The sequence below is a fragment of the Neomonachus schauinslandi genome, chromosome 4 (assembly GCF_002201575.2).
Source record: "Neomonachus schauinslandi chromosome 4, ASM220157v2, whole genome shotgun sequence".
In the NCBI taxonomy this organism is placed as follows: Eukaryota; Metazoa; Chordata; class Mammalia; order Carnivora; family Phocidae; genus Neomonachus; species Neomonachus schauinslandi.
The window spans coordinates 149142455-149167375 of record NC_058406.1 but is presented as its reverse complement, the minus strand read 5'-3'; the positions used below and the strand labels follow the sequence as shown (position 1 = coordinate 149167375).

Here is a 24921-nt window from a genome sequence, read left to right as displayed (position 1 = left end):
ATTAACCAATTAAAAATCCAAATAAAATGTATGAAACAAGATAGTGGACATCAGGAAATGAGGACAATGGTGCCCAAGAGACAGAAAACAAATGAGGTGAGCTCCATTCTTCCCTGAGATTACTGCTTTAAGAGTTCCAGTTACAGTTCAGAGAAGGGAAACCCAAGCAGAGCCCAGCCCACTGTGAGTTGAGGAGAGGGATCTGAATGTTTCTGGAAGGCCAAGGTAGCTAGAGTTCGCAGGATACACTCTTAGGAGAGAAGCTCACAGAGTGAGAATGCTAGAGATCTGCAGAGGGTCTCCTCACCCCTCCCTCACTTGAATTCTGCAAGATCTGATATGGAGGTGTTTTTGGGGGTGTGTGTGTATGTATGCTATTATTCAGTTGTAGAAATGTTTTTTTTTTTAAAGATTTTATTTACTTATTTGAGACAGAATGAGAGAGAGAGAGAGCTCATGAGAGGGGGGAGGGTCAGAGGGAGAAGCAGGCTCCCTGCCGAGCAGGGAGCCCGATGCGGGACTCGATCCCGGGACTCCAGGATCATGACCTGAGCCGAAGGCAGTTACTTAACCGACTGAGCCACCCAGGCGCCCCCAGTTGTAGAAATGTTTTAATTTCAATTATGATTTCTTCTGTGGCTCATGGGTCACTTAGTGGTCATTTCTTCATTAAGTCACTTATTTTCCAAACTTATATTTTTTTAGTTGATTAGCCCATTGTGGTCACTGAATATGACAGCAAATTTATTGAGCCTTTTTTTTTTTCTTACTCCATTTTTTGGGGGGTTGGTCTGTGGTTTTACATTCTACCTCTATTTTTTTGTGGTTACACTTGAAAACCTAAACTTTATATTTAACTTAGCAAAACCTAAAGTTAAACAGTATCTCTATTATCTTCTAGAGAAATACAAGGACCTTAGAACACTAATTCCTGTAACTTCCCTTTTTATTTATATGCTATTCTAGCCAAGCATCTTCTTCTTTTTCAAATTCTAGATTATTGTGTTATTTAATTTAGTTCATGTTTGTTTAAAATGTTTGCTACTTTCTTTGCTCTTAATTTCTATTGAGCTGCCAGGCTGAGGTGATCGATTAGGACAATTAGCCAAAATGATATTAACAATAATGCCTTTACTACTTACTGAGACAGTGTAAACAAGATGCAAAAATAGACACCAGTTCCCCAATGTTCCATTTTCCCCCACAGAATGGTGCCAGGCAAGAGTCAGGTGAATCAGCACAGATGGAGGAGAATCTTAACTGCCAAAGAGCTCTGAACAAAAGACTCCTGCCATTTTATGGACTTGGGGTGGAGCCAGGGAGGAGAGAGGGTGGGGAAAGGGCCAGAGTGGAAAGAACTGAGTCACAGTAGACAAAAGTATCTTAGTCAAGATTCCCAAAAAGGAGGCCTCTGAATGGAGATGTTGGGCTTGGAATGCAGATATGTTTATGAGCATGGCTGGCCCAGAGGTCCTGAGTCCTTGACTGCAACTCCCTTCAGAAAACTATAATGCACCAGCTGTGTACCAAGTCTTGCATGAGGAGGATAGTTTTCCCCTGTGAGGCCTGCCAGGCAAAGTCCTTATAATTGCCTTGTAGTTGGGCCTAAAAGATCACTGATCTTTCATGTGGAGCCAACACTCTTCATTTCTTGTCTTCACTGTAGGACCATTGAGTTTTGCCAGGAGTACACATTTTCACATTTCCTTTAGTGAAGGTCTGCTGGTGGTAAACTCTCTGTTTTTATTTGCCTGAAAATATCCTTATTTTGTTCTCGTTCTTGAATGATACTTCTGAGCATAGAATTTTTAGGTTGACAAATTTGTCTCTTAGCATGTTGAAGATACCTTTCCAATGTCTTCTGACTTGCACTGTTGCTATTATTAAGAAGTTAGCTATTATTAATTGTTGCTCCTTTTAAAATAATTCATCTCTTCTCTCTTGGTTCAAAGATCTTCACTTTTGTGGTCTACAGTTTCTCTACAATATGTCTTAGTGTAGATTTCTTCTCATTTCTACTGTTTGGGATTCACTGGACTTCTTGACTGTGTGAACTGATCTAATTCATTATTTCTGGAAGATTTTCATTTATTATTTCTTCTTATTCTCATGTTCTATATTATTTTTTCTCATTTATTATAATTCTTTGTCCTACTTTTTCTTTTTTGCAACCCTGATTAAATATATATTAGATGATCTAACTCTACCTTTCACATTTCTTAACCTTTCATTCATATTTTCCATATCTTTTTCATTCTGTGATAAATTCTCATTAGTTTCTTCACTATTCTTTCGGTTCATGAATACTCTCATCTGCAGTTAAACTGGCCCTCTAATATTTTTTTAAAGATTTTATTTATTTATTTGACACAGAGAGAGATAGCGAGAGCAGGAACACAAGCAGGAGGAGTGTGAGAGGGAGAAGCGGGCTTCCCGCTGAGCAGGGAGTCCAATGCGGGGCTCGATCCCAGGAACCTGGGATCATGACCTGAGCCAAAGGCAGACGCTTAACAACTGAGCCGCTCAGGCGCCCCTGACTCTAATTTTTAAATTTCACTTCCAGTTGTCTATATTTCTTGAAGTTCTGTTTGTTGTTGTTGTTATTTTTTTTTTTTACAATATGCCTGTTCACTTTTTATAGCCCTGTGCTCTCTCACTCAATTTTCAATCTCTTCTTTTACTTCCTTAAACATAATAGAGTTTAGAAAATTCTCAATCTAAAAATTCCAGTATCAGAGGACACTGCAGGTTAATTATGGTTTGTTTGTTTTTTTAGTTTGTTATGGGTCTTTCTTTTTGTTTTTTGTTTTTTTAGTTTTTTTTTCTTTTGACTGTGAGTTCATACTATCGTAACTTTATCTATGGGAATTTCTTCGGACCCTCCACTCAGCACTTATTCAATAACGGTAATTTTCTTTGCAGTCTTCAAATTTATTTTTAGTTCACCATAGTATTGAGGTATAATCCTTTGAGGTCTCAATTTTATTGGGGGGTCTCTAGTATCCTTAATATGGCAGGCTTTGGGATTTGTCTACAGTCCTCTGAACCCTGAAAAGCAGCGAAAATGGAAGTGTAATTCACCACCTTCTGCAAATTTTCTCAAAGAGAAAGGTGGTTTAATGTTCTGTGTCTCCCTCTTGCTTCTTGCCTTCAGTTAATTTCTTGTCTAATATTCTTTACCTTTTAACCAGTTAACTCATACATTTAAGAAACCGTTTCTCAGATGGTATCCAGAATTTTTGGTTTTCAGTGTAAGCGTCAAAGTACCAGTTTGCTGCCTTGCCAGAAATGAAAGACCTACTGTATCTGTCAATCCTTTTAATTATTACCATTAACTGATACTTTGTCTTCTCCTTCTGGAAATTCAATTACATGTATGTTAGGTCTCTTGATACCCAATGACATGTATATTAGACCACATACATATTAGATCGCAACTCTTGGAAGCTCCATTCTGGTGCTTGTTTGTTTGTTTTCCTTCACTATTTCTTCCCTTCCTGTTTTAGTTTGGGCAATTTTTATCGACCTATATTCAAGTTCATCCATTCTTTCCTCAGCCTCGTTCAGTCTGCTAAAACACCCAACTAGGAAATGCTTCATCTCTGATACTATATTTTTTATTTTGGCATTGACATTTGACTCTTTTATAGTGTTCATCTCTCTGTTGAAATTCTTCTGTTCATACATGTAGTTCTAGATCTTTAATGTATCAATCGCAGTTATGTTAGAGTCCCCTCTGATAGTTCCAGGTCATCTTTTAGTCTGGCTCTCTTACTTGCTTTAACTCTTGACAATGCATTTATTTTTTTCTTGCAGTTTTTAAAATTATTTTTTTAATTAAATACTGGACATTGTGTGTGGAAGAATAGTAGGTGTTGTTCCCAGAGTAGACGAGGATCAATGTTTTTGCTCTATTGGGCCCTATAAGTATTATTTAGCCTCACTGGGCCTCAACTCCATTAACAGCAAAATGGGAATAAGCTCCAACTTCATAGAAATATTGTGTGAAATATATAAAACATAAATGTCAAATATTACTATCACTTGCCTGGTGATAGACCTTAGTCATTACGTTTAATAAGGCAACTAGATTATACACACTTGATTTTTATCTTCAAATGGTGACATCTTTTTTTCCTGTTAATTAAAAAAACTCACATTTCATTTTAAAAATTCTAATGAGATGAAAATGTACAAATTAGAAAGCCAAGTGCCTCCACACATTCAACTAAGACCATACTACAATTGCGTAGTCCTCAACTCCTTCAATAAATAACATAAAAATTGGTATCACTGCATTTGATTTAATGTTCATCAATACACACATAAAACCCAGAGATCTTCCAAATATTTATCCAGTATTTACTTTCAAAGTAGAAACAATAATTTTTACAGGTGGTATAAATAAAGGTCCCCACTGTGATCCCTACCATATTTTGACTCTATGTGGGGGTGAGGATCATTTCGTCCTCTAGAAACAGAGAATTTGGAAAGTATCAAGAAGGATGGTAACAGAAAGTATGAGAAAGTACTGTGCTTTGAAAATGGATCAGGTGAGAAGAAAGTGTTAGTTGAAGAGGGACTTCCTAGAGCTGCAGACCCAGCATTCCTGGCCAGAAAGGACGAAAGTGCTTTCTTTCCTGTTCTTGCTAAGACCTGGGCAGCATTTCCTCCATGTCCGCGATTACGTAAGAGACAACAGCCCAAACAGCAGCAGCCACGTTCATCTGCTTTGGATCCATGACAGTCATGGTGTCTCCATGGGAGTGATGGAAGGAGAAATATTTATAGAGGTCATCAAGTAGACTGGCTCCTGGGGAGAAAAGAGGAAGAATTCTTAGTGAAGTATTTCAACAGAGATTGCTGAATAGCTGCTCAGAAACCATTGCTGCTCTTCCCTGCTTCATTCTTCCTGCTCCTACTATGCAGGCTGCAGGGGCAAAATCATTGCTTTCCCAGGCTCTCTGGCAGCAAGAAATGGCCAAGTGAATACCATTCTTACTACTAGGATAGGAGTGGCAGGCTGTGGGGAAGTTCTAGGAAAGCCTTTACTTTGCTGACAAGAGTCAGGAAATGCCCTAGTGCTGCATAAAAGTAGATGAAAAGTTTGGAGCTGCATGGGGTAATAAAGCCCCCACACTAAAAATGGCCAAGTGGAAAGACAGAAGGAGCCTGGATTTCGAAAACACTGCTAGCCCACTGAATAGGCTCTACATTGCCTACTTCTGGACTATCTGCCACGTTAAAGAAGATAAAACTTTATTTAAGTAACTGATAGAAATGTCCTATTTATTTATAAAAAGATAATATCTGCTTTTGTATCTGCAAGAGTGCAAATTATGTACCTTCCTGGATTCAAAAGAAAGCCCATACTCTTTTGCTCAAGATTTTTTGCTCAAATCATTCATATACTTCCCAAGAAATTTCCCAACAACCTCTAAGGGCATCAGCAGGCACCTCTGCCCCACTTGAGAGCTTTCTTCTTTCTCTAGGGAAGCTTTTCTCTAGCTTCCACCATGGGCCACAGCCTTGGGGAGTCTTTGCCCTCCGTTAGTCATCCTTCAAAACCTCCTGGGCCCAGTTTGTGGATTCCAACTGCAGTTCTTTATCCTCTGGCCTTATTTATTTATGTGTGGTGTTATTGTGAACTACACATACATAAGATTGAAGAGAACACAAATGCATATCAGGATGGGTGACAATATAAAAAGTATGCATATGTCCACAATCCACTGCAAGAAAGATACTACCAGTACTTTTGAAGCCCATTTTATGAGTTCCCCCACCTCTTGTTGAAACTTTCCTCCCTCCAGAGTTACCCACTTTCCCATTCTGCTTGTGTGTTAATCACTCCTTGATTTTAAAAAAATTAGTTTTACCATATATTTATATGGCATTACAAACAAACAAATAAATAAATAAATAGTTTAATACTGTCTGCCTTTGAAACACATACACCAGATATATTTCTGTGACTTGGTTTTTCCACTCAGCGTGTATAGCTGTGGTATTTTCATTTTTTTTATTGCTGTACATTATTTCATTGAATTTATTTATCCATTTTCCTGATGATGGACATTTAGGTTGTTTCCAGTTTTCTGTTATTATATGTTGTTATCAGCATTCATTAGCATCTAAATAAAGGAATGGACATGCTGGGTTATAGAGTAGGTGTGTGTTTAATTTTATCGTGTAATTCCAAAATGTTGCCCTTTTCAGTGTGCACTTCTGCTGTCAGTATATGAGTCTTCCTCTTGTTTCACAAGAGCACTTGCTCTTGTCAAGCTAATATTTGCTAATCTGGTGGGTATGAAATATTATCTCATTATGGTTTTAACTTTAATTTTTAAAATTATTAATGAGATTGAGCATGTTTTCATATATGCATTTTTTTGTCATTTATGTTTGCTCTTTTGTAGAATACTTGCTCATGCCTTTTGCCCATTTTTCAATTGATTTGTCTTTTCTTATTGATTTGTAGGAATTCTTAAAATATTTTAGATACTAGGAATAAGAAGTGTCTTAATTACTACTAGTAGCTTAATTACTACTGCTTTCTATTTCTTGTAATTGGGCAGAGCAAATTCCCCCACCTTCTCTTCCCTCCTCTTCAGGAATGTCTTACTATTCTTAACTGATCTTTCAGATGAAGTTTGGAATCATTTTAAAATTGTACAAAAAATATTTTTGGATTTTGATGGAAATTGTGTAAATCTACACGTCAATTTGGGGAGAACTCACATCTTTATATTAGGCTATTGTGTTCTTATCCATGAAAATGGCATATTGATATTTCCTATTTATTGAAGTCTTCTGTAGCATCTTTAAAGTTCTGTGATACAGCTTGCACACCTTTTGTTAGTTTCTTTTCTCCAAGGCTTATACTCTTTGTCACTAATTGTAAATTCTACATTTAAAAAAATTGCATTTTCTATTTGTGGCTATCCATTTTTAGCATCAAGGATATATCTGATTCATAAAAGGCAGGTGTTCCTTCTTTTGTACACTCTGGAGCAGTTTGTGTAAGATTAGAATGATTCATTTCCTGTTTTTTTTTTTGTAGAACTCTTTACAAAACCATCTAAGTCTGATACTTTGCTTATGGTAAATATTTTAACTAATGATTCGATTTCTATCCTGGTTATTGGGCTATTGGGATTTTGTATTTCCTCTTGAATTAACTTTGGAAATTATATTTTTTAGGAATGTGTGAGTTTTGCCCAAATATTCAAAATAATCAAAATCAAAATAATCAGCATGAAGTTATCACTAATATCCTGTTTTTAACTCTGTTTATGTCTGCATGTATAGGAATGCACTTTTTTTTATTCTCCATATTAGTTATTAGTGTCTTCTCTCTTTTTCGTTCATCAGCCTTGCCAGCAGTTTGTCAGTCGTATTAGTTTTTTGAAAAAAAAAAAGAAAAAGACAATTTTTTTAACACTCTCTACTATAGAGTGGTTTTTCTTACATTGATTTCTACTCAAATTTATTGTATCCCTCCTTCTTCCTTCTTTGGCTTGATTTGCTTTTCTTTTTCTAACATCTTGAGTTGAATGTTCAGTTTATTGCTTTGCAGCTTTCTCTGTCTCCAGCATAAGCAATAAGGCTGCAATCTTCCTCCTACTGCTGCTTCAGCTATCTATATCCTGCCAATTCTGAGGAGTAGTTTCAAGATCACTCAGTTCTAAATATTCACCAATTCCTGGTTTGATTTCTTTTCTTTGATACATAAGTTAGAATGTGTTTTCTAATTTTTAAAAGTATGGGGGTTCCCTTAGTTATTTTTTCATTATTGATTTCTAATTTAACTTACAGAGAATGCAGGCTATATGATACAGACTCTTTTCAATCTATTGAGATTTTCTCTGTGGCCTATTGAGTGATCATTTTTATAAGTGTTCCATGTGTGGAAAAGAATGTGCTTTCTGTGTGTTGTGTATATGCATGAGATCAAGCTTGTTTCTTCAAATCTTTTAACACCTAACTTATTTATTGTCTATTTGAGCTATCAATTTTGAGAGGGATATGTGAAAATGTCCCTCTGTGATTTTGGATATTTTTTTTTGTAGTTCCAGCAATTTCTTTTTTATATATTTCAAACTTACAGTATTAGGGGCACACAAATTTAGAATTACAGCTTCCTGATAAATTGAACATCTTTATTAATGTGTAGTTATCCTCTTCATTTTTATTTATTTATTTATTTATTTATTTATTTTAAAGATTTTTTTATTTATTTATTTGAGAGAGAGAGAATGAGAGAGAGAGCACATGAGAGGGCGGAGGGTCAGAGGGAGAAGCAGACTCCCTGCCGAGCAGGGAGCCCGATGCGGGATTCGATCCAGGGACTCCGGGATCATGACCTGAGCCGAAGGCAGTCGCTTAACCAACTGAGCCACCCAGGCGCCCTCCTCTTCATTTTTAGTAATGCTTTTTGTCTTGAAGTTAGCTTTTCCTAATATTTAATATAGCCATACCTTCTTCCTTTACCTTAGTATGTCTTCTCCCACCATTTTTTTAAAAAGATTTTATTTATTTCTTTGACAGAGAGATAGAGAGAGAGCACAAGTAGGCAGAGAGGCAGGCAGAGGGAGAGGGAGAAACAGACTCTCCACTGAGCAGGGAGCCCAACACGGGGCTCGATCCCAGGACCACGGGATCATAACCTGAGCCGAAGGCAGCCGCTTAACCGACTGAGCCACCCAGGCGCCCCACTCCCTCATCATTTTACTTGCACTCTTCCTTGCTCCTTATGTTTTTAGAGGTTTCTCTTATGAAGACTTTAAAGTTGAATTTTAAAAATCTAGTCTAACAGCTTGAATTTTAACTGGACAGTATAATTTCTTTATGAAGATTGTGATTACTATTAAATTGAATTCATTTATGCCATCCTAGTTTTTGCATTCTATTAGTTAATTTTGTTTTCTAGATTTGTTTTTTCCCCCTTTTCTTTCTTGCCTTCATCTGTGTTGATTTCCCCCCTCCTATCATTCCTTTTCTCCCCCCTCCCACTCTACTAGTTTGAAGGTTACACGTTTTATTTCAATTCCTTCAGTGGAGACCTTAGAAATCATAGCTCACATACTTAGCCAAAGTTAATCAATATCTTATTTAAGGACACTAGGGCCCCTTTGTCTCCAGATGCACTCACTGCTCATTAAAAACCATGGTTCCGGGAAACAGATTGGCAGATACCCTCACACAAGATACCCTCTGCTAGGCTCCAAAGTTTTCTGACCTCTATCAATTCTTGCTTTATCATTTTTCATCTCTGAGGAATCCCCTTACTTTGCCTCACTAAGCCATGTATTATAGAAAGGCAATTATTGTTTTATCCACAATTATTTTTGGTGGGGAAAAATGTGTCTACAAACTTCTGGTCTACCCTATTAAAAGCATTCTCTTCTCATAGTCCTCTACTTCCTGCCCTGTGGATTGGATCCTGTCCTTGTTTCTGAGACCTTCGTGGCCTCAGGATGTTGTCTAGATTTTCTCTATCCCAACCCAAGTTTTTAAAACTTTGTGTCAAGGTTAATCTCTATCTATGTCCCCAAACTCCTTGCTCTGAAGTAGAATTTGGATTTATCTCCATTCATATTTCACATTGAGTTCAGCTATGGTGCTATTAAAGAAACATAAGCCGGTGAGGCAAAAAAATAAGTGTAAAAGAAAAACTCAAACCTCACCTCTGACAACTAATGACTCCAATGCCTGCTAGGAAATATCCAAAACAGGGCGTGTTCAGCTGACAATGCCTAGTAAACCCTTCACCCGTGTGGAGGAGAGTTCTTCCAATTCAATAATTTTTCTTTCTAAACTAGTAAAACATGTTTTCTGTTAGCCCGGTGGCTCTGAAAAAAGTGGGATCTGACCATCATCCAGCCTGATAATGTAACACCATCAGTGGCTGGGCTGGAGCTGAGGTCCACAAATATTCAGAAGGTTCAATCCAGTTCAATTGGGTAAATACTTGAGTTCCTGCAATATTCTAGGCAGTGGTCTAAGGACTGAGGCAGGCATAAAGATGGAAAAAGACACAGCTGCTGCTCTCAAAAGAGACAGCTTTTGACAGAGTGTCCACAAGCAATAATAACACAAAATGTACTGAGTGCCACGAGGAAAGGACAAAGAAATAGCAGATGGCTCATGTAACTGAATGACCTTCTTTGGCCCCTAGACTAGGTCCCCTTGCTTTGTGCACTCCATACTTCTCTTATAATCTCCACCATCTTTTGTTATAATTGCACGTTTGAAATCTGATTTCCCCATTATACTGTAAGCTCCCTTAAGGTAAGGCCTCTGTTTTGTTCTCTACTCTGTCACCAATGCCTGTAACATAGTGCCAAATAGAAGATGAATGTGTATTTGTTGAGCTAATGAATGAAATTGGTGAATTTTATAAGTAAACTGAGCCTTGAAGGTGCTGTACCAGAGTCCTTGTAGGAAACAGATGGGATGCTCCAAAAAGGTAACTTGGAGAATTTGATGAAAGGACTATTTACAAAGAGTGGTCGGGGTTAAATAAAGCTCAGAAGAGATGCTGATACATCCTAGGGCTGGCAACAAAAAAGCCATTACCATTCCTAGGCTTAGAAGGCAAAAAAAAAGCAGCTCTGGCTGCAGGAGAGGGTCACCAGAGGAGTAGTGGCTATTTGTACAAGCCAGGGAATCAATCAGTTTCCTGCTGGTGCCTCCTGTAGCCTATGGGGCCTCCCCATGGCCAAACCCAATCATAAGCCAGAGGGAAGGAGTGATTTGTTAATGCAGTCCATAACAGTCTCCAGGGCCACAACATAGGGTAGAGAAAGGTGAGGACTGATACGGAATTGTAAAAGAGATTTTTAACATAAGTACTTAAGATGTCAACAGACAAGAGATGGGGTACAGACATTCCAGGTGAAAGAGTACATGAGCGTTCCAGTTTGGGTGATGTGTGTGTGTGGGTAACTTAGGTTAATTATTGGCAGATCAATTATTGGTAACCAACTGTGGAAGGTCCTGAATATAAGGCTGAAAATAGATGGAATGTAGTTCATAAATGGGGAGCCCTTGGGAACCAATGGGCAGGAAGGCAGGGAGACTGGAGTTGCACCTTAGGGAGATGCTACAGAGGAATATAGAGGTGGAGTTGTGTAAACACCATGGTTGTGAAGAGAAGGCTAGGGAAAAGGTATCATCTGGGGGGCAGGTGTCAAAGACCAGGGCCACATGAGAATATCCTAGTTTCTGAAATTCTCTAGAGAGAATATGGATGAAATAACCAAAATTCCCAGTGAAAAGGCCAGAGGTCCATTTTAAAACCAGAAGGTTCCTTATGTCATGATCTCACTGCACACCCAGGAGAGACAAATCTGTGTGTTTACTTTGGTAGGAGCAAGAAGCATTTTAACAGAAACAGTGACATTTCAGAACCAGTTGAAGCTGATGAGGAGCATATGCTCTCTGGATCCCAGAGAGCATCAGGTGGAAAGCAAATTCATGTACAAGTTAAGGACAAAGTCAAGGAGTTCAAAGAGTGAAAGTCACTGAGGGTAGATGGAAGATGAATTAGAACCGTGTACATGAAGAAACAGGAAAGGACATTTCATTCCAGCAGACAGAGTATGGCTCACTTGGGGCTGTTTTCCTCCAATTCAGCGCTTCTTAAAGACACTGCATGATGGCTGACAGGAAAGGCTCTAAATTCCATATTGAAAAAATAGAAGCAAGATATACTTGTGTATGCCCTCTCCAGGCCTCTGAAATTCCCATTCAGGCTCAGCCTGAAAGAACTTGCCTGCCAGATGGGTGGGAATCTGGCTGCCTCCCCTCACAACTGGAACATTACAGAAGGCATTTCCTCAGAGATCATCAAAGTTCCCGTGAACATTTCATACAACTAAAACAACTCCAGAAAATCCAATATTACCAGTGAGGATGCTGATAACTACAGGGTGATACGAGGTGGTCCTGTTGGCTGCCTTGCAGCTTTGTCTCTGCAATTCCAAGGAGACATTTTATCAGTGACAGCTACTAGTCTCAAAGACCAGCACTGAGGGAGAGCCTGCACTGCAATTTCTGAGAGCACCTGACATGCTCTCATGGGTGGAAGGAATGTTAACTATCCCTGGGGATAAATTGCAGTCTCTTTTGACAGGTGTATGAGCTCTGAACAGGGAATCATCAAATGCTTTTTAGAAATAGAAAGCTGGTAAGTAGGAGCCTGCTCTGAAGGCCAACATTCAGCTCCTGGAAATAAACTACAACATTATTAGGGCAGTTTATTGTTAGGAAATTATTTCTAAGGGAGGTTTGGAATTTAAGGATGTGAAGACATATCCTTGAATATGTCAGCCAAGAAGTTGGACCTACACAGGGAGATACAGCAGAGAACACAGGAGTTAGAGTCAAATAGGCCTGGGTTCAAATTCAAACTCTTCTGCTTAATAACTGGGTGACTTTGGGTAAATCATATAAGGCTTTTTAGCCTCCGTTTTCCCACTCATCAAATGGGGCTACTAAGATCTGACTTTCAAGGTTCTGGTGAAAATTAGTAGGCACTCAATTAATAGATGCTATAGATCCATAGGGATGACCCAATACATACACAGCAGCTTGATCAATTAAATGCAACTTGGAGGGACTTAAAATTATAATTTAATAAGTTAAAGTTCTGACAACTGTTCTTAAAGATGAAATAGCTGGACCACGACGTCTATTCTTTATGACCCCACCTTAACCTTGCTTGGATTATTTTTCCTTCTCCTCCTTCCCATCCCCTTCTCTCTCCTCCCCAAATCTGTTCTATAAACATTCATCTCAGAAAATATTTTCCAGCTGTTTGACTGGGTGAAAATGGTCCCATGAATATTGTAAGAAATATCCAACCTGCCCCATACTGTTCACACCAGATTCCAATCTTCACAGAGAGATCTCAGTAATGACTGTGGTCTGTGCAGAATACTGGAACAAGATTGAATACCTGCTAATTTCCGAAAATTTGGGGAGGGGGTAAATATACAAAGATTCTCATAGCCTCCTCTTTTTGTAGGTTAACTCTCATTCATTTGTAATGTGCATTTTCATATACACAAATTAAGCAATTCATGGAATGAGAAGTTTTTGAAAGATTTGAAAGCTTTGAAAGTTTAAATTCAAGTCTGTTATTTCAGCATATACATTGGCTGCTGCAATGTTGCATGAAAGATGCACTAACAGGCAAGCAGCTATGGAAAATCCATTTCTCCTTTATAAATAGATCTTGAACAGTCTGGGGTATGCAATTTAATTGCAATGGAATGTATTACAGACATTCCCCTGATCATAATTGTGGGGTTAGAGAAGAATGTTATGGTCTTATTCCCTGCAAGAAAATGGTCCCCCTAGAATCTATAAAATCTAAAAAGACATTTAAACTTTAATTAAAATTATTATTTCTTTTAGCAACATTATCAATGAAAAACATTACTGCCAAAACAATTAGAAAATCAATTCATGGACTTTGCAGACATTTAATCTTTCTTTTCAAAAAGGGCAGCTTTATCCCTACTGTATTAAATCTCATTGAAAATTAGAGTGAGAAGCAGTCAATTAATAGCTTCCTAACCTATAGCTCTCCAGAAGAGAAAGCAACTTCTAAGTAGGAAAGGGAAAAAAAAAAAAAAAAAAAAAAACCCAGTAAATGAAAGGAAAGGACAGGACAGGAAAGGGAAGGGAAAACATCCCCAATCAAAACTCCATAAAAAGTATTATAATTTTAGTTTCTAAACTCTTAATTTATCCAAGAATTGCCGAGTCTATGTTAAAAAGGTTCAGGCATAAGCCTACAACTTCTATCTCTTTGTAAAGCTTGGATTGGCTGCTGGGATAACTTTGGCCACATAGCTTAAGTCACCACCATCAGACCTGGTGAGCCTCCAGTTCACATGTACCTGAACTCTGTGATAATGATTCATCTTTCCATAAAGTTGAAGAACTACAGAGCAACAGCAAGACTAACTAATCCCTGCTGCATGAAGCTGGTACTACATACTTTCCCACAGCAGGAATAACAAGGACACAATGTGTTGAGTGCTTCCTGTGTGCTTAGGGCTTTATGGAGATGATTTTATGTAGTTCTCCCAGTGAACCCATGAAGGGATGGTCATCACATGTCATTAACAAATAGAAAATAGATTTAAGGAACTTGTCTAAAGTTGTACAATAGTAAGTGGTAGAGATAGGATTCAAATCCAGGTGTCTCTGATCTAAAAACTGTGCTCCTAACCAGTGTTCTATACCTTCTCTCACTGCCCTATCCCAGGAATCTGTAACTACTTTCTCCCCAGTGGGTAACTATTTGCACAATTTATCCCATTCACTGCTCTGGTCCCCCATACCAATTTCTGCCTCATGACATGGAGACAGAAATTCAAATAGGAGGTGTCCTGGACCATAAAACAGTGAAGAATTATGTTCATACAGTGGGCAGCCTGGGACTGCCTATCAGAAGATGAACAGCAGAGCCCATCTGTCACCAAGTCCTCTGCTCTGTCTGGGCCACACTCTCAAGGCCCTGCCAGTCCTCCTGAGAGTTCCCGGACCATTCTATCTAGAACTCCTCCCCCTGATCCCTCGTTATCCCGCTTTTCACTGTTTAAAAGTATATTATTCTTGTAATGGTTTTATAATTTGCTGCTTGTCTTTCCCATTGGAATATAAGCTCCATAAGGGCAAGAACTTGGTCTTTTTGTCCCAATTCCCAACGCCTGGCATGTAATAGAAGCTCAATAAATGGATAAATGAAAGAATTATTAAATATCAAATTGGACAAAAGTAGAGAAGAATATTGATTGGTTTCATCCTCTCTCTCTCCAGCCACTCTTGGTATGTAAAGCCTACTTTCCTGGGATTCTATTCTCAGCTCTTGCCAAGTAGGTTCTCATTACTAAAAACATGTGATATTTCATATACAAGCTGAGATCCAAATGCTCTCTTACAGATTACACAATATGTTCTTGTACCTTTCACCACTGTTAGAGAAATCAGCCACAACTTGAAAATAGGGCAGAAAGGTGGGCAGCACATGTTTTCAATGTCATTCAGGAGCAAAGTCCACCTAAAGATTTCCTAGGAGAATGTATTTAGTTTGACTCACTGCTTACTATTGATTAAAGGTCGCAGACTTAGTGAATTTATATTTTAACTCACAGATTTTTGTCTAGTAGAGACGAAAATAATTTCTGTCCCAAAGAACAGATAATCCCAAAGGTTACAATTTATTGGCCTTTAAGACATTAACCAGTTTTTATCTAATCTAGCAATCTCATCCTAATATTTCCTTATTAAATTGCCTAGTTTCTCAAATGCTCTATAAATTGGTATTAATATCTTACTGGATTCCTTATTAATTAATTGAATAAAATTCTTTGACATGTATTTATTTTATATTTGCATGAACATCATGATTTTACCTTTTAGAAAATTATAACTTAATACCACCCATCTATAAACCATAAAAGAAAAATCACATTCTCACTTCTCAAAAGTTAAGTTTCTCACAAAGTCATCATCTATAATTTTATCCATGAGCACCCGAATAAGCAAAAGCACTGAGCACTGATAGATATATATATCTGTGTTTCTGTGGCTATAATATGGGCCTTGTCCTTAACATCTCCCGACCCGTTAATATCCTTATTTATCTCTTGAACTGCTTTCCACCTTCCACATGAGAGTCATGCTTTTATCTTTTAGAACATTATAATTTAATACCATCTACCTACAAACCTTAAGTAAACAATCACATTTGTATGTAATAAGGTCCTTATCTTTGGGTTTATGATTTATTTGTGTGCATGTGTATTTATAGCTTCAGATATAGTTGTAAAGAAACACCCATACCACTCTGTCCTTCTGTATGTTTTTGTAACACAAAATAACATCAACACTTGTTTGGGAGGGGTAATTTTGAATCTTACTCATTTTTATATGTTGGTCGTAATTTATCATTCTCCCTTTGTCCATACAGAACTTATCCACTCTTCTTTCATGCCTCATGTCAGTAAAATTCCCACCTATCTGAGCCAATGTGATTCCTTGTAAATGCTTTTCTGCAGTTTCTCTCCACACTTGGGGAATGATGCTCACTAAGAAAACATCAGTAAAAATGGTTTCTGACAGAGCATACTGTCAGAACATTCAATGTATGTGGGTCTTGAACTTAAGAAGACTCTAAAAATTGTTTCTAGTGTGGTATTTACAATGAAAGCCTTAAAATTATCCTGGGTCTTCCTATAATTGTGCTCATATGAACAGATTTTGATTTCTGGCTACAGATGCAAAAAAGTTACAAAGCTACTGTGCAATAGAAGGCAGGTGTTAAGATATAAACCTTTGTCTCTGCTTGCCACCTCCCATTCTGTTGGCAAGCAGAGACAAAGGAATGAGACAAATTGTAAGTATTACATGGACATGCTGTTCTAGACTTATTTCTCATACTGAATTTGATAATTCTGCAAGGCTGGTTGGCAGGAGTACTGCAGAAATGCCTGGGTGACATGGGAGAGCTGGAACCCCAATTTTGTCACCCACTATTCAATGATTATGGTATTGAAGGCCAACTGGTTGATAGGAAGATGTCCGTTCATGAAAGAGGTCACAAGGGAGACTCTATGAACCTCTGACCAGTGATTCTCACTTCCCCATGGCCAGGCTAATGGATTTGTAAAATCCAAGCACTTAAACACATAGTTTATAGGGAAAAAAATCATGGCTTTTGTTAAGAGGAAGCCTTGGCTTCTTTATGATCATTAAAAAGGTAAAAAAAAAAAAAAAAAGGTCGTGAACAAAGAGAAAAGAGTTTTTTACCTATTCAAAGAACCTTTGATTAAACTATGCTACAACCAAAAATGTTGACGTGCTGTGGAATTGAATGTTTTGTTGTGTGTACAGAACTACCTGGCTATGAGACAAAAAAAAAAGCAACAAGTATTTCTCTGCAAGGTAGTCCACCTGAGGGTTGGTATCATTATTTGGAATTGGAATCAGTCTTGAAAACCTACAAATGCCTTTCCAGTTACACTGTGGGTCTCCATTATCCCCCCAATAAGTAGGACAGGCTAAAATTGCACCTTTTAAGGTAGCAGTATAAATTCACTGCTGATTAAGCCACACTAGGTTTCAAAGAAATGAGGCTATTTGAGAGGCTACACTTAATAATTTTAGGTCATGTCAAGGTGGGCAGCCAAGGCCTCCACAAAATTCCTCTGGGGGCCATTGTCAGAAGCAGAATTATGGGCTGGATGGACCAAGAGTCTGCACTGAGATGGGCTTTTTTTTCATTTCTAGATACCATAGTGTCAAGGTCACAAGAAGATACACCATGGAAAATAGGATATACATATATAAAATAAAGTTTTACTACTAAAAACAATGAAAAGAGGCTATATTAAAAATATAATAAAATTTAAGTACTAATGAATAACATGTGTCATGTCCAGAAACCAGAGTGATGGTGTTATGTAAATCAATTTAGAGGTAGCTTAGGCCAATGAAGAAAATTGATCTGGGAGTAAGAGTCTCTTGATTTCTTTTTATTCTCCATATCCATTTATGTGTCAGACAGCATAAATTTATCCAAAATAAGTGTGTCCATGAACCAGGCAGCTGGTTCAACAAAAAGATGACAAACTACTTGGCTAATGCTGCAAAATATTAGTGAAGTTTCCTCCACCTCAGCTTCCAAGGAAAAAACAAGAGTGGCTACATGGTGACATGGTGAATGATTCTTGCCTCAAACCATCATCCTTGAAAATGGAGCAAAATTAGATGTTGACAATGGTGAAAATTTTGGTAAATATTGGCTCAGTTATTGAACTTTCATTTTATTTATGCAAATAAGCTTTTAATTTATTGGCTTTCATTTTATTTATGCAAATAAGCTTCTTTTTTTTGGTCACCTGAGAGGTTCCCATTTGGCAGTTAAATGTAGCCCCTTTAGTTGACTATCTGCTAAAAGGATGAATTTTTTTTTACACAAAACCTTCTAAAATATAACTTTCTAAAAATTATTATTCAGTGAAGGAAAAAATAAGCTAAACACGAAAAGCTTTCTGAATTCCAAAACAAAAGAAGCAAATGTTTAAGAAGAAGCCTGGAAATGAATATGCTTTTAATGCAAACACAGTTCACTTAAAGTAAAACATCAGTTCAAGGAATATCCTCATGAAAAGATCCTGCCCATGGCAATCTACTTATAGGGAATCTACAAGGCTGAGGTATAAATTTAACATTTAAATGTAACTAAATTTCCAATGCTTTTATGGTTGACCCTCACTAATGTAATTTTTAGGAAATTCTTCTAATGAAGAAATAGTGATTATTCTGAATAGACACCCAAAATATAATTATAGTACATTTGATTAAATGCTTCTGTGGTGAGATAAACTGCAATTTACACATTTCTGTGTGTTCTTTAAAAAAAAAAAAGGCCAAGGATGACAAAGGAAGCTAATGCTACTTTGTGGGGTAACATGTCATTAGCTGTTCCATCATTTATGCTCAAACTCCAGAATTATTGGGTAAGGCAAATGGTGCTTGAGATTTGCTGCTACAGACCCTGAAATAGTTTCCAGCACAAAATTTATAAATAACACCAGGACTCCTACTGTTTCATCTCCTGAGTCATTTTTCTTCAAGCCTTTTAGATTTCTTGACAAAGGTGAGACGTATACTGTCCTTTACTAACTAAACTGGTAAGAAGACCTCATTATGAAGGATATGGAACATGAAGCAAGAATTATTTCTTGTTTAACTCATACAGAATAGAAACAATTGTCCAGTTACTATAAATAGGTTAAATGATTACTTAGGATGATCACAGTGACATTTACAATGTACTAAGCTTGCACTCACTACTGCATAGCAAGACAGCCACTAGGGATTCTGCCAAACATGACTCGGATATAAGGCTTTTGAAAAGAAGATCATATTCACTCATCTGATATCTGTTGAACTCCTACTAAGTTCCAAGCACCTTGCTAAGCCCTGGGCAAACAATGGCGGGCATAATTTAAATGTGTCTGCTCTTATGGAATTTCATGGAACTTTCAAGCTAGTACAGTACACCTGTAGAAATGAGGTTGACTAAGATTACATCCAAAACTGCTTCGGATTCCGCAGATGAAGCTTACAAAGGAAAAAGCCTCATTCTCCCCAAGTTACTGATTTTAACGCAGTAAGAGTTGTTTATGAGTATGTTGGAGGGTGGTACAGGCTCTCTCACTATGGTCATGGGACAGAGACTGGGAAATAGCACTCCTAATTATTGTCTCTGGGATATTTTCTGTACAATGACATATCATTTAATGATGAAAAAGGTAACAAAATCATGACCATAATCATAGCCAGGATTTACTAAGTACTTTCTTTTAAGATTTATTTATTTATTTATTAGAGAGAGAGAGCATGAGAGGGGGGAAGGGCAGAGGGAGAAGCAGACTCCCCGCCGAGCAAGGAGCCTGATGTGGGACTCGATCCCAGGACTCCAGGATCATGACCTGAGCCGAAGGCAGTTGCTTAACCAACTGAGCCACCCAGGCGCCCAACTAAGTACTTTCTATGTTCCATGGCCTTAGCTAAACATTTGACATTCATTATCTTATCAAATCATCATAATGATTCTCTAATTATTATTATCCTCATTTTGCAGATGAATAAACTTCGGCTTAAAGGTTATGATGATGATTAGAAGCAAAAGAGTCTGGGGAGAGGATCTGTAGACATTTTTTGCCTTGTGCTGAATTCATGCCTTCATCTTAAAGATGAAGACCACAGAGCAGGGAGTCTTGGCCTCATGGAGTGGTAGGAAAGGGCAATCCTATGAATCTGCCATCCCCAGACGACCCATGCCCACACAACCACCCATCTTTTCTTTCTAGGGAACTTCTCGCATGAACCTGTGTTTTTTGAAATTCCTTCTATTAGATTCCATAATAGCATGTCTGACTTGTACATCTCCAAAATTATATCCTTCCCTTTCTTCTAATTCAACCTTGCATGCTTGGTAACAGACATCTAATCCCATTCTGCTTTTTTAGGGCAAAACCCACTCCGCCTGTGGTCAGTGGATTGTCAGAATAGCTACTGTCCCTCTTAACTTTTAGGGTCACTTCTGTCTGTGGAGAAATGCCTCGTCTCCTTGAAAGCTTTCTTTTCACATAAGTCAGGGCTGGGAGAGAACTTCTCCAGTCTAACTGTCAAATGCACCACATACCCAACAAGTTTGTTCCACTTTGGCTGATCAGAATTAAACATTTTCCCAGCCCCGTGGGCTCTGGGAATTGTTCAGTCTCCAGCTCCCTGATAGCTGTTTTTTGCTGCGTCTTGTAGAATTTTAACTCTATACATGTTCAGTTCAGTATGCAACAAAAGACTCAAAGAGAACCTTATGAAGATTACTGGACTCTTTCTCTGTTTAGCTACCTCTTCTCTGGTAGTCAGTCCTATAAACATGGGAGCCTCAGACTCCCTGAACTCTAATCTCTGTCTTTGCAAGTTAGCAAGGCTACTGTATTATGCTTGGGTTTCCCCTCTCTGCTCCATGGCCTGAAATGTGTCTCCAGGCAGAAAACTGGGGCCATCATAGGAATCATCTTTTGTTTTCTTTACCTTGTGGATCATAGACATCACTTTCCAATGTATGAAATTAGCTCTTTGATGTATTTTGCATAGTTTTCTAGTTTGTTTGTTTGTTTTAAAGATTTTATTTATTTGTCAGAGAGAGAGAGAGCACAAGCAGAGGGAGAAGCAGGCTCCTTGCTGATGCGGGGCTTGATCCCAGGACCCTGGGATCATGACCTAAGCTGAAGGCAGACGCTTAACCGACTGAGCCACCCAGGCGTCCCTTGTTTGTTTTCTTTAAAAGCAAAGGACAAATCTAATACCAGTTTCTCTCTTATGGGTTGAAGCAAATCCTCTTATTAGCTTCTTTTAAAATATTAAAAAAAAGGTATTTTTTTAAAATTGAGATATAATTGACATACTAGCTTCTTGAAAGTGGAAAATATATCATACAGTGCTCTTGCTCCTACATTTCAGCACCTGACAGTTGCTTTACTCGTCAAGATAGCAGAGTGGCTAATAGCACAAATTATAGAGCCATCACACTGAGTTTGAATCATTCTACAAGCCGATACTTGGCATGTATCGGCTTGTAGTATGAAGAAGGATATTTTACCTCTCTGTGCCTTGATTTTCCCATCTATAGCACAGGAATAATAATAATTACAACTATCTTTCAGGTTTGTTTGAGCTTCAGTGAGCTAGTGAGGTAGAATGCTGCTTGGCATATGATAACACAGAATATGGTAGCTATTATTATTTTTTTAAATTTTATTTTATTATGTTATGTTAATCACCATACATTACATCATTATGGTAGCTATTATTAATATTACTATGACTCATCACCGAAAGGCCAGTTAGCCTATTCCTTTACGACTGATCCTTCATTTTTTTGAAATTTCATGCAGATAATCAGAGTGAGTTAGTCAACAAAATCACATAATATTGTTTCATTGTTATAAGAATCACGCGCCCCATTCCTCCAGCCAATCGTGAGTAAGTAACATTGAGCTCCTAGGCTGAGAACAAAAGACACTGACAAAAGCTACATCTTAGGGTACAAGGGGATTATAAGTGCCCCCTGCTTTTCATCTTTCCATCCAGATTAGCAATGAAAAAGCATATGTGTACTGCATTTCTAACAATTAGATTTTATTGGGACTGCACTAGTGGTAATAGATCAGTAGAAGAACATGGCAGTGAATCAGCTTGAAAAGTGAAGACTCCTTTGATAGAGCAAATGATTGCCTACCAATTTATCTACGCCATAAATCTGGAGTTTTGTATGTAGGGTCTGTAAACGGGCTGCACCTGGGCCAGGGTCACTTTCAAAGATCAGGCTTGGCCTCCTTAGACGGGGGCTTTCAGACACATTAAGAGCTGCTCCTTTAGGGAGATTCTCCCTGGAGCTTTGATGGAGTTCTTAGGAAAGAGGGGGTCCCAATATTTACACTTGCCAGGCAAAGGTTTGAAAATCACTTGTGTGTGTGCTTAACCAGCCTGGATATCGGTCATGCGTCCAAGAATCAAATACAAATTAAAGTTTTAACATAAACAAATATCTTTGGTATTTGCTCTGCAAACCAGCCCACGTGCTACCACCACCACTGTGCTTCTGTCTGGGGAATGGTCCTTCCTTATGTGCCTGAAGGCCCCTCTCTCTCAGTCTGGGATTAAAATGGCCAGCTGTCAGGTGACCTCATCAGAGATGTTGGCATCATCTGAAGTTCATGTCTTGTAAATGTTTAATGATAGTCTTCAGAGGATAAAGGGATAAAGAAGCAATTAAAACTCACACTCCTGACTGGATACTGTGATTAAATTCAATTCTGGTGCATTATTTTAGTTTGATGTAGTACCATGGTGCAGGGGTCTGTATGCTCTCACTGATCTAAGTAATCCCCCACTGATGTACACGAGAGATCAAATATCAAAGAATAACAACACGTCAGTCCTCATTTCTGAATCACCCACCTTACGAATAACACTTTGAATTTGAATAATCCTTTTTTTAGAAAAGATCAATGCTTTTGTTTTCTTATCTATCTTAACAGCATTTCTGTGAGAAAAGAAGGGGCTGGATTTATATTCCCCTGTTTTTAGAAGTATGAGAGACAGAGAACCAGAGAGAGTAAGTCATTTGCTTGAGATTATCATATAGTGACACAGAACCTAAGAGAAGCCTTGGACGTTGGCGCACCAACCTGCAACCTTTCTGCTAGATCAGGGTTCGTGAAGCAGTTTTGCAAGGGGCTAGAGACTACATACGGTAGATTTGGCAGGTTGTACAGTCTCTGTTGCACTTAACTATCCAACTCTGCTGTTGTAACATGAAAGCAATCATTGACAGGGTGTAAGTGTAAATGAATGAGCATGACTGGTTATGAGGACTTTATGTATAAATACGTGTGTGGGTGTGTGTGTTTTACAAAAATAGGTGGTGGGCCAGAGTTGGCCTACAGGCCATAGTTTACTAACCCTTATACTACATCACAACCCATGTTAAATGCTGCCTTAAGTTGTAGGGGCCACTGTGTAGGACAGCAGAATGTGACATTTGTGCATGCTTCCTACATTATCATGATCTTCACAAGAACCATGCTCTATAAGTTGTAAATGACTTTTTTTTTTAAAGATTTTATTTATTTATTTGACAGAGACACAACGAGAGAGGGAACACAAGCAGGGGGAGTGGGAGAGGGAGAAGCAGGCTTCCCGCTGAGCAGGGAGCCTGATGTGGGGCTTGATCCCAGGACCCTGGGATCAGGACCTGAGCCGAAGGCAGACGCTTCACGACTGAGCCACCCAGGCGCCCGCTGTAAATGACTTTCCATTTTATGTTTCAGGAAACTGAGAGGCTAACTCACTTATCCAAGGCCACGTGGTTGTAAATAAAGCACAAAGATTACAGTATGAGTCTCCTGACTTCTAATATTTCTCCTCTGCTAGCTGTCCCATGGGAAATTCTTAATGACACTTGCATTTTCAGATGAAGATATTCTAGAACCAGGGGAATTGTACAGCTTGTCTGGGGCCAGTGGTCTGTTAGTAACTGTGCCAGGAGTAGACATACCACTTTGAACATTATTATGAACATTATCCAGGGGAAAAAAGGTGTAACTAGATAAGAATGATGGTATGTCCATTGTATTTTATTCTTTAAATTTCCTGAAATGCTACTATTTTATAAATAATCTCTTTGATGTACCAAATAGTATACAGGTGCTGAATAATAATTTTTTATTCACTTTGTGTTTTTGACTAATTTTTAAATCCCAACCTGGATTATAAAAGTCTTATTGACACATTGCAGTATCTTTTGTTTAATTTTATTCTTTAATGCAGTCTAATGGTTACATCTTCAATCATGGTATTTAAGTATCTACTCCAATCTAGGAAATACATGAAAGAGAAGGAAAATAAACTGATGAAGAGGACTCCTTTGGTTTTAACTAGCACTTTAAAATGAGTGGGTAGGAATCACCGTGATTTCTAGGGTCTCTGCTAGCTGTATCAGCACATGGTAGATGATAAGGTGACCAACCATTCTGGGTTGCCTGGGACTAGGGGCTTCCTGGAATGCAGGACCTCCAGTGCTAAAACCAGAAATGTTCCAGGCAAACCAGGATACATTGGTCACCCTGATTGCTGAATAATATGTTTGAATGAACTGACCACTGACGAGAACTCTGCATACCTGGAGGTAATGAACTTCATCTAGAATGGGGACTAGGGACAAGAACAGGAGGGTTGGCCAGCTTCTCAGAAACACTTGAGCATGGTAGGGCCTCATGATTTTGCAGAGATCAAACCTAACTATATTAAAATAGAGCAGCATATATATGAAAAAACAGTCTATTGACAAATACAAATCAGTCTGGATTATTATTGCTACTCATTACTGAAAATCGCGTAACCTATCACTTAACCTAAGAAACATGTAAGCAAAGAGGGCGTTTAGCTCCAACTGTAACAGAAGGCATCTGCCCAGCACCGAAAACTATCCACAATCTATTGGTGATCATCAGTTCCTAGACTCAACAGAGCATCCAGTTGCCGGCACGGGATCCACAGCAAGCCTGCGAAGTAGTGCCAAGTTTCCAGACTCTGCATCTGGACCATAAGCCAAATGACACCTTCCCAAGATTTCTTAGGCCTCCTGCCATTTCTACCTTCCTCTGACAACTCTGGTTTTGCAGATTGGGGCTGGCTGAGAAGACCTGCTCTGGATTTCCCCGCTTTGGGGGAAGGAGTTTCTGGTGGTCCCATTAGAATCCAAGTTCCTCAAAAGTTCCTTTGTTACTGATAGAATTAACATTCCTGCCAAGGGACTTC

At 38.4% G+C, this 24921-nt stretch overlaps 1 protein-coding gene across 1 annotated transcript in view; it reads right to left on the bottom strand.

The window, feature by feature from the left end:
* Nucleotides 1-4250: 4250 nt before the first annotated feature.
* The window catches only part of CPQ (carboxypeptidase Q), a 451472-nt gene continuing 430801 nt past the window's right edge, over nucleotides 4251-24921 (bottom strand). Inside the window, exon 8 of the mRNA XM_021688259.1 lies at nucleotides 4251-4813. Coding sequence (XP_021543934.1) covers nucleotides 4650-4813 — 164 coding nt within the window. The 3' untranslated portion in view covers nucleotides 4251-4649. The remainder of the gene's footprint in view (nucleotides 4814-24921) is intronic.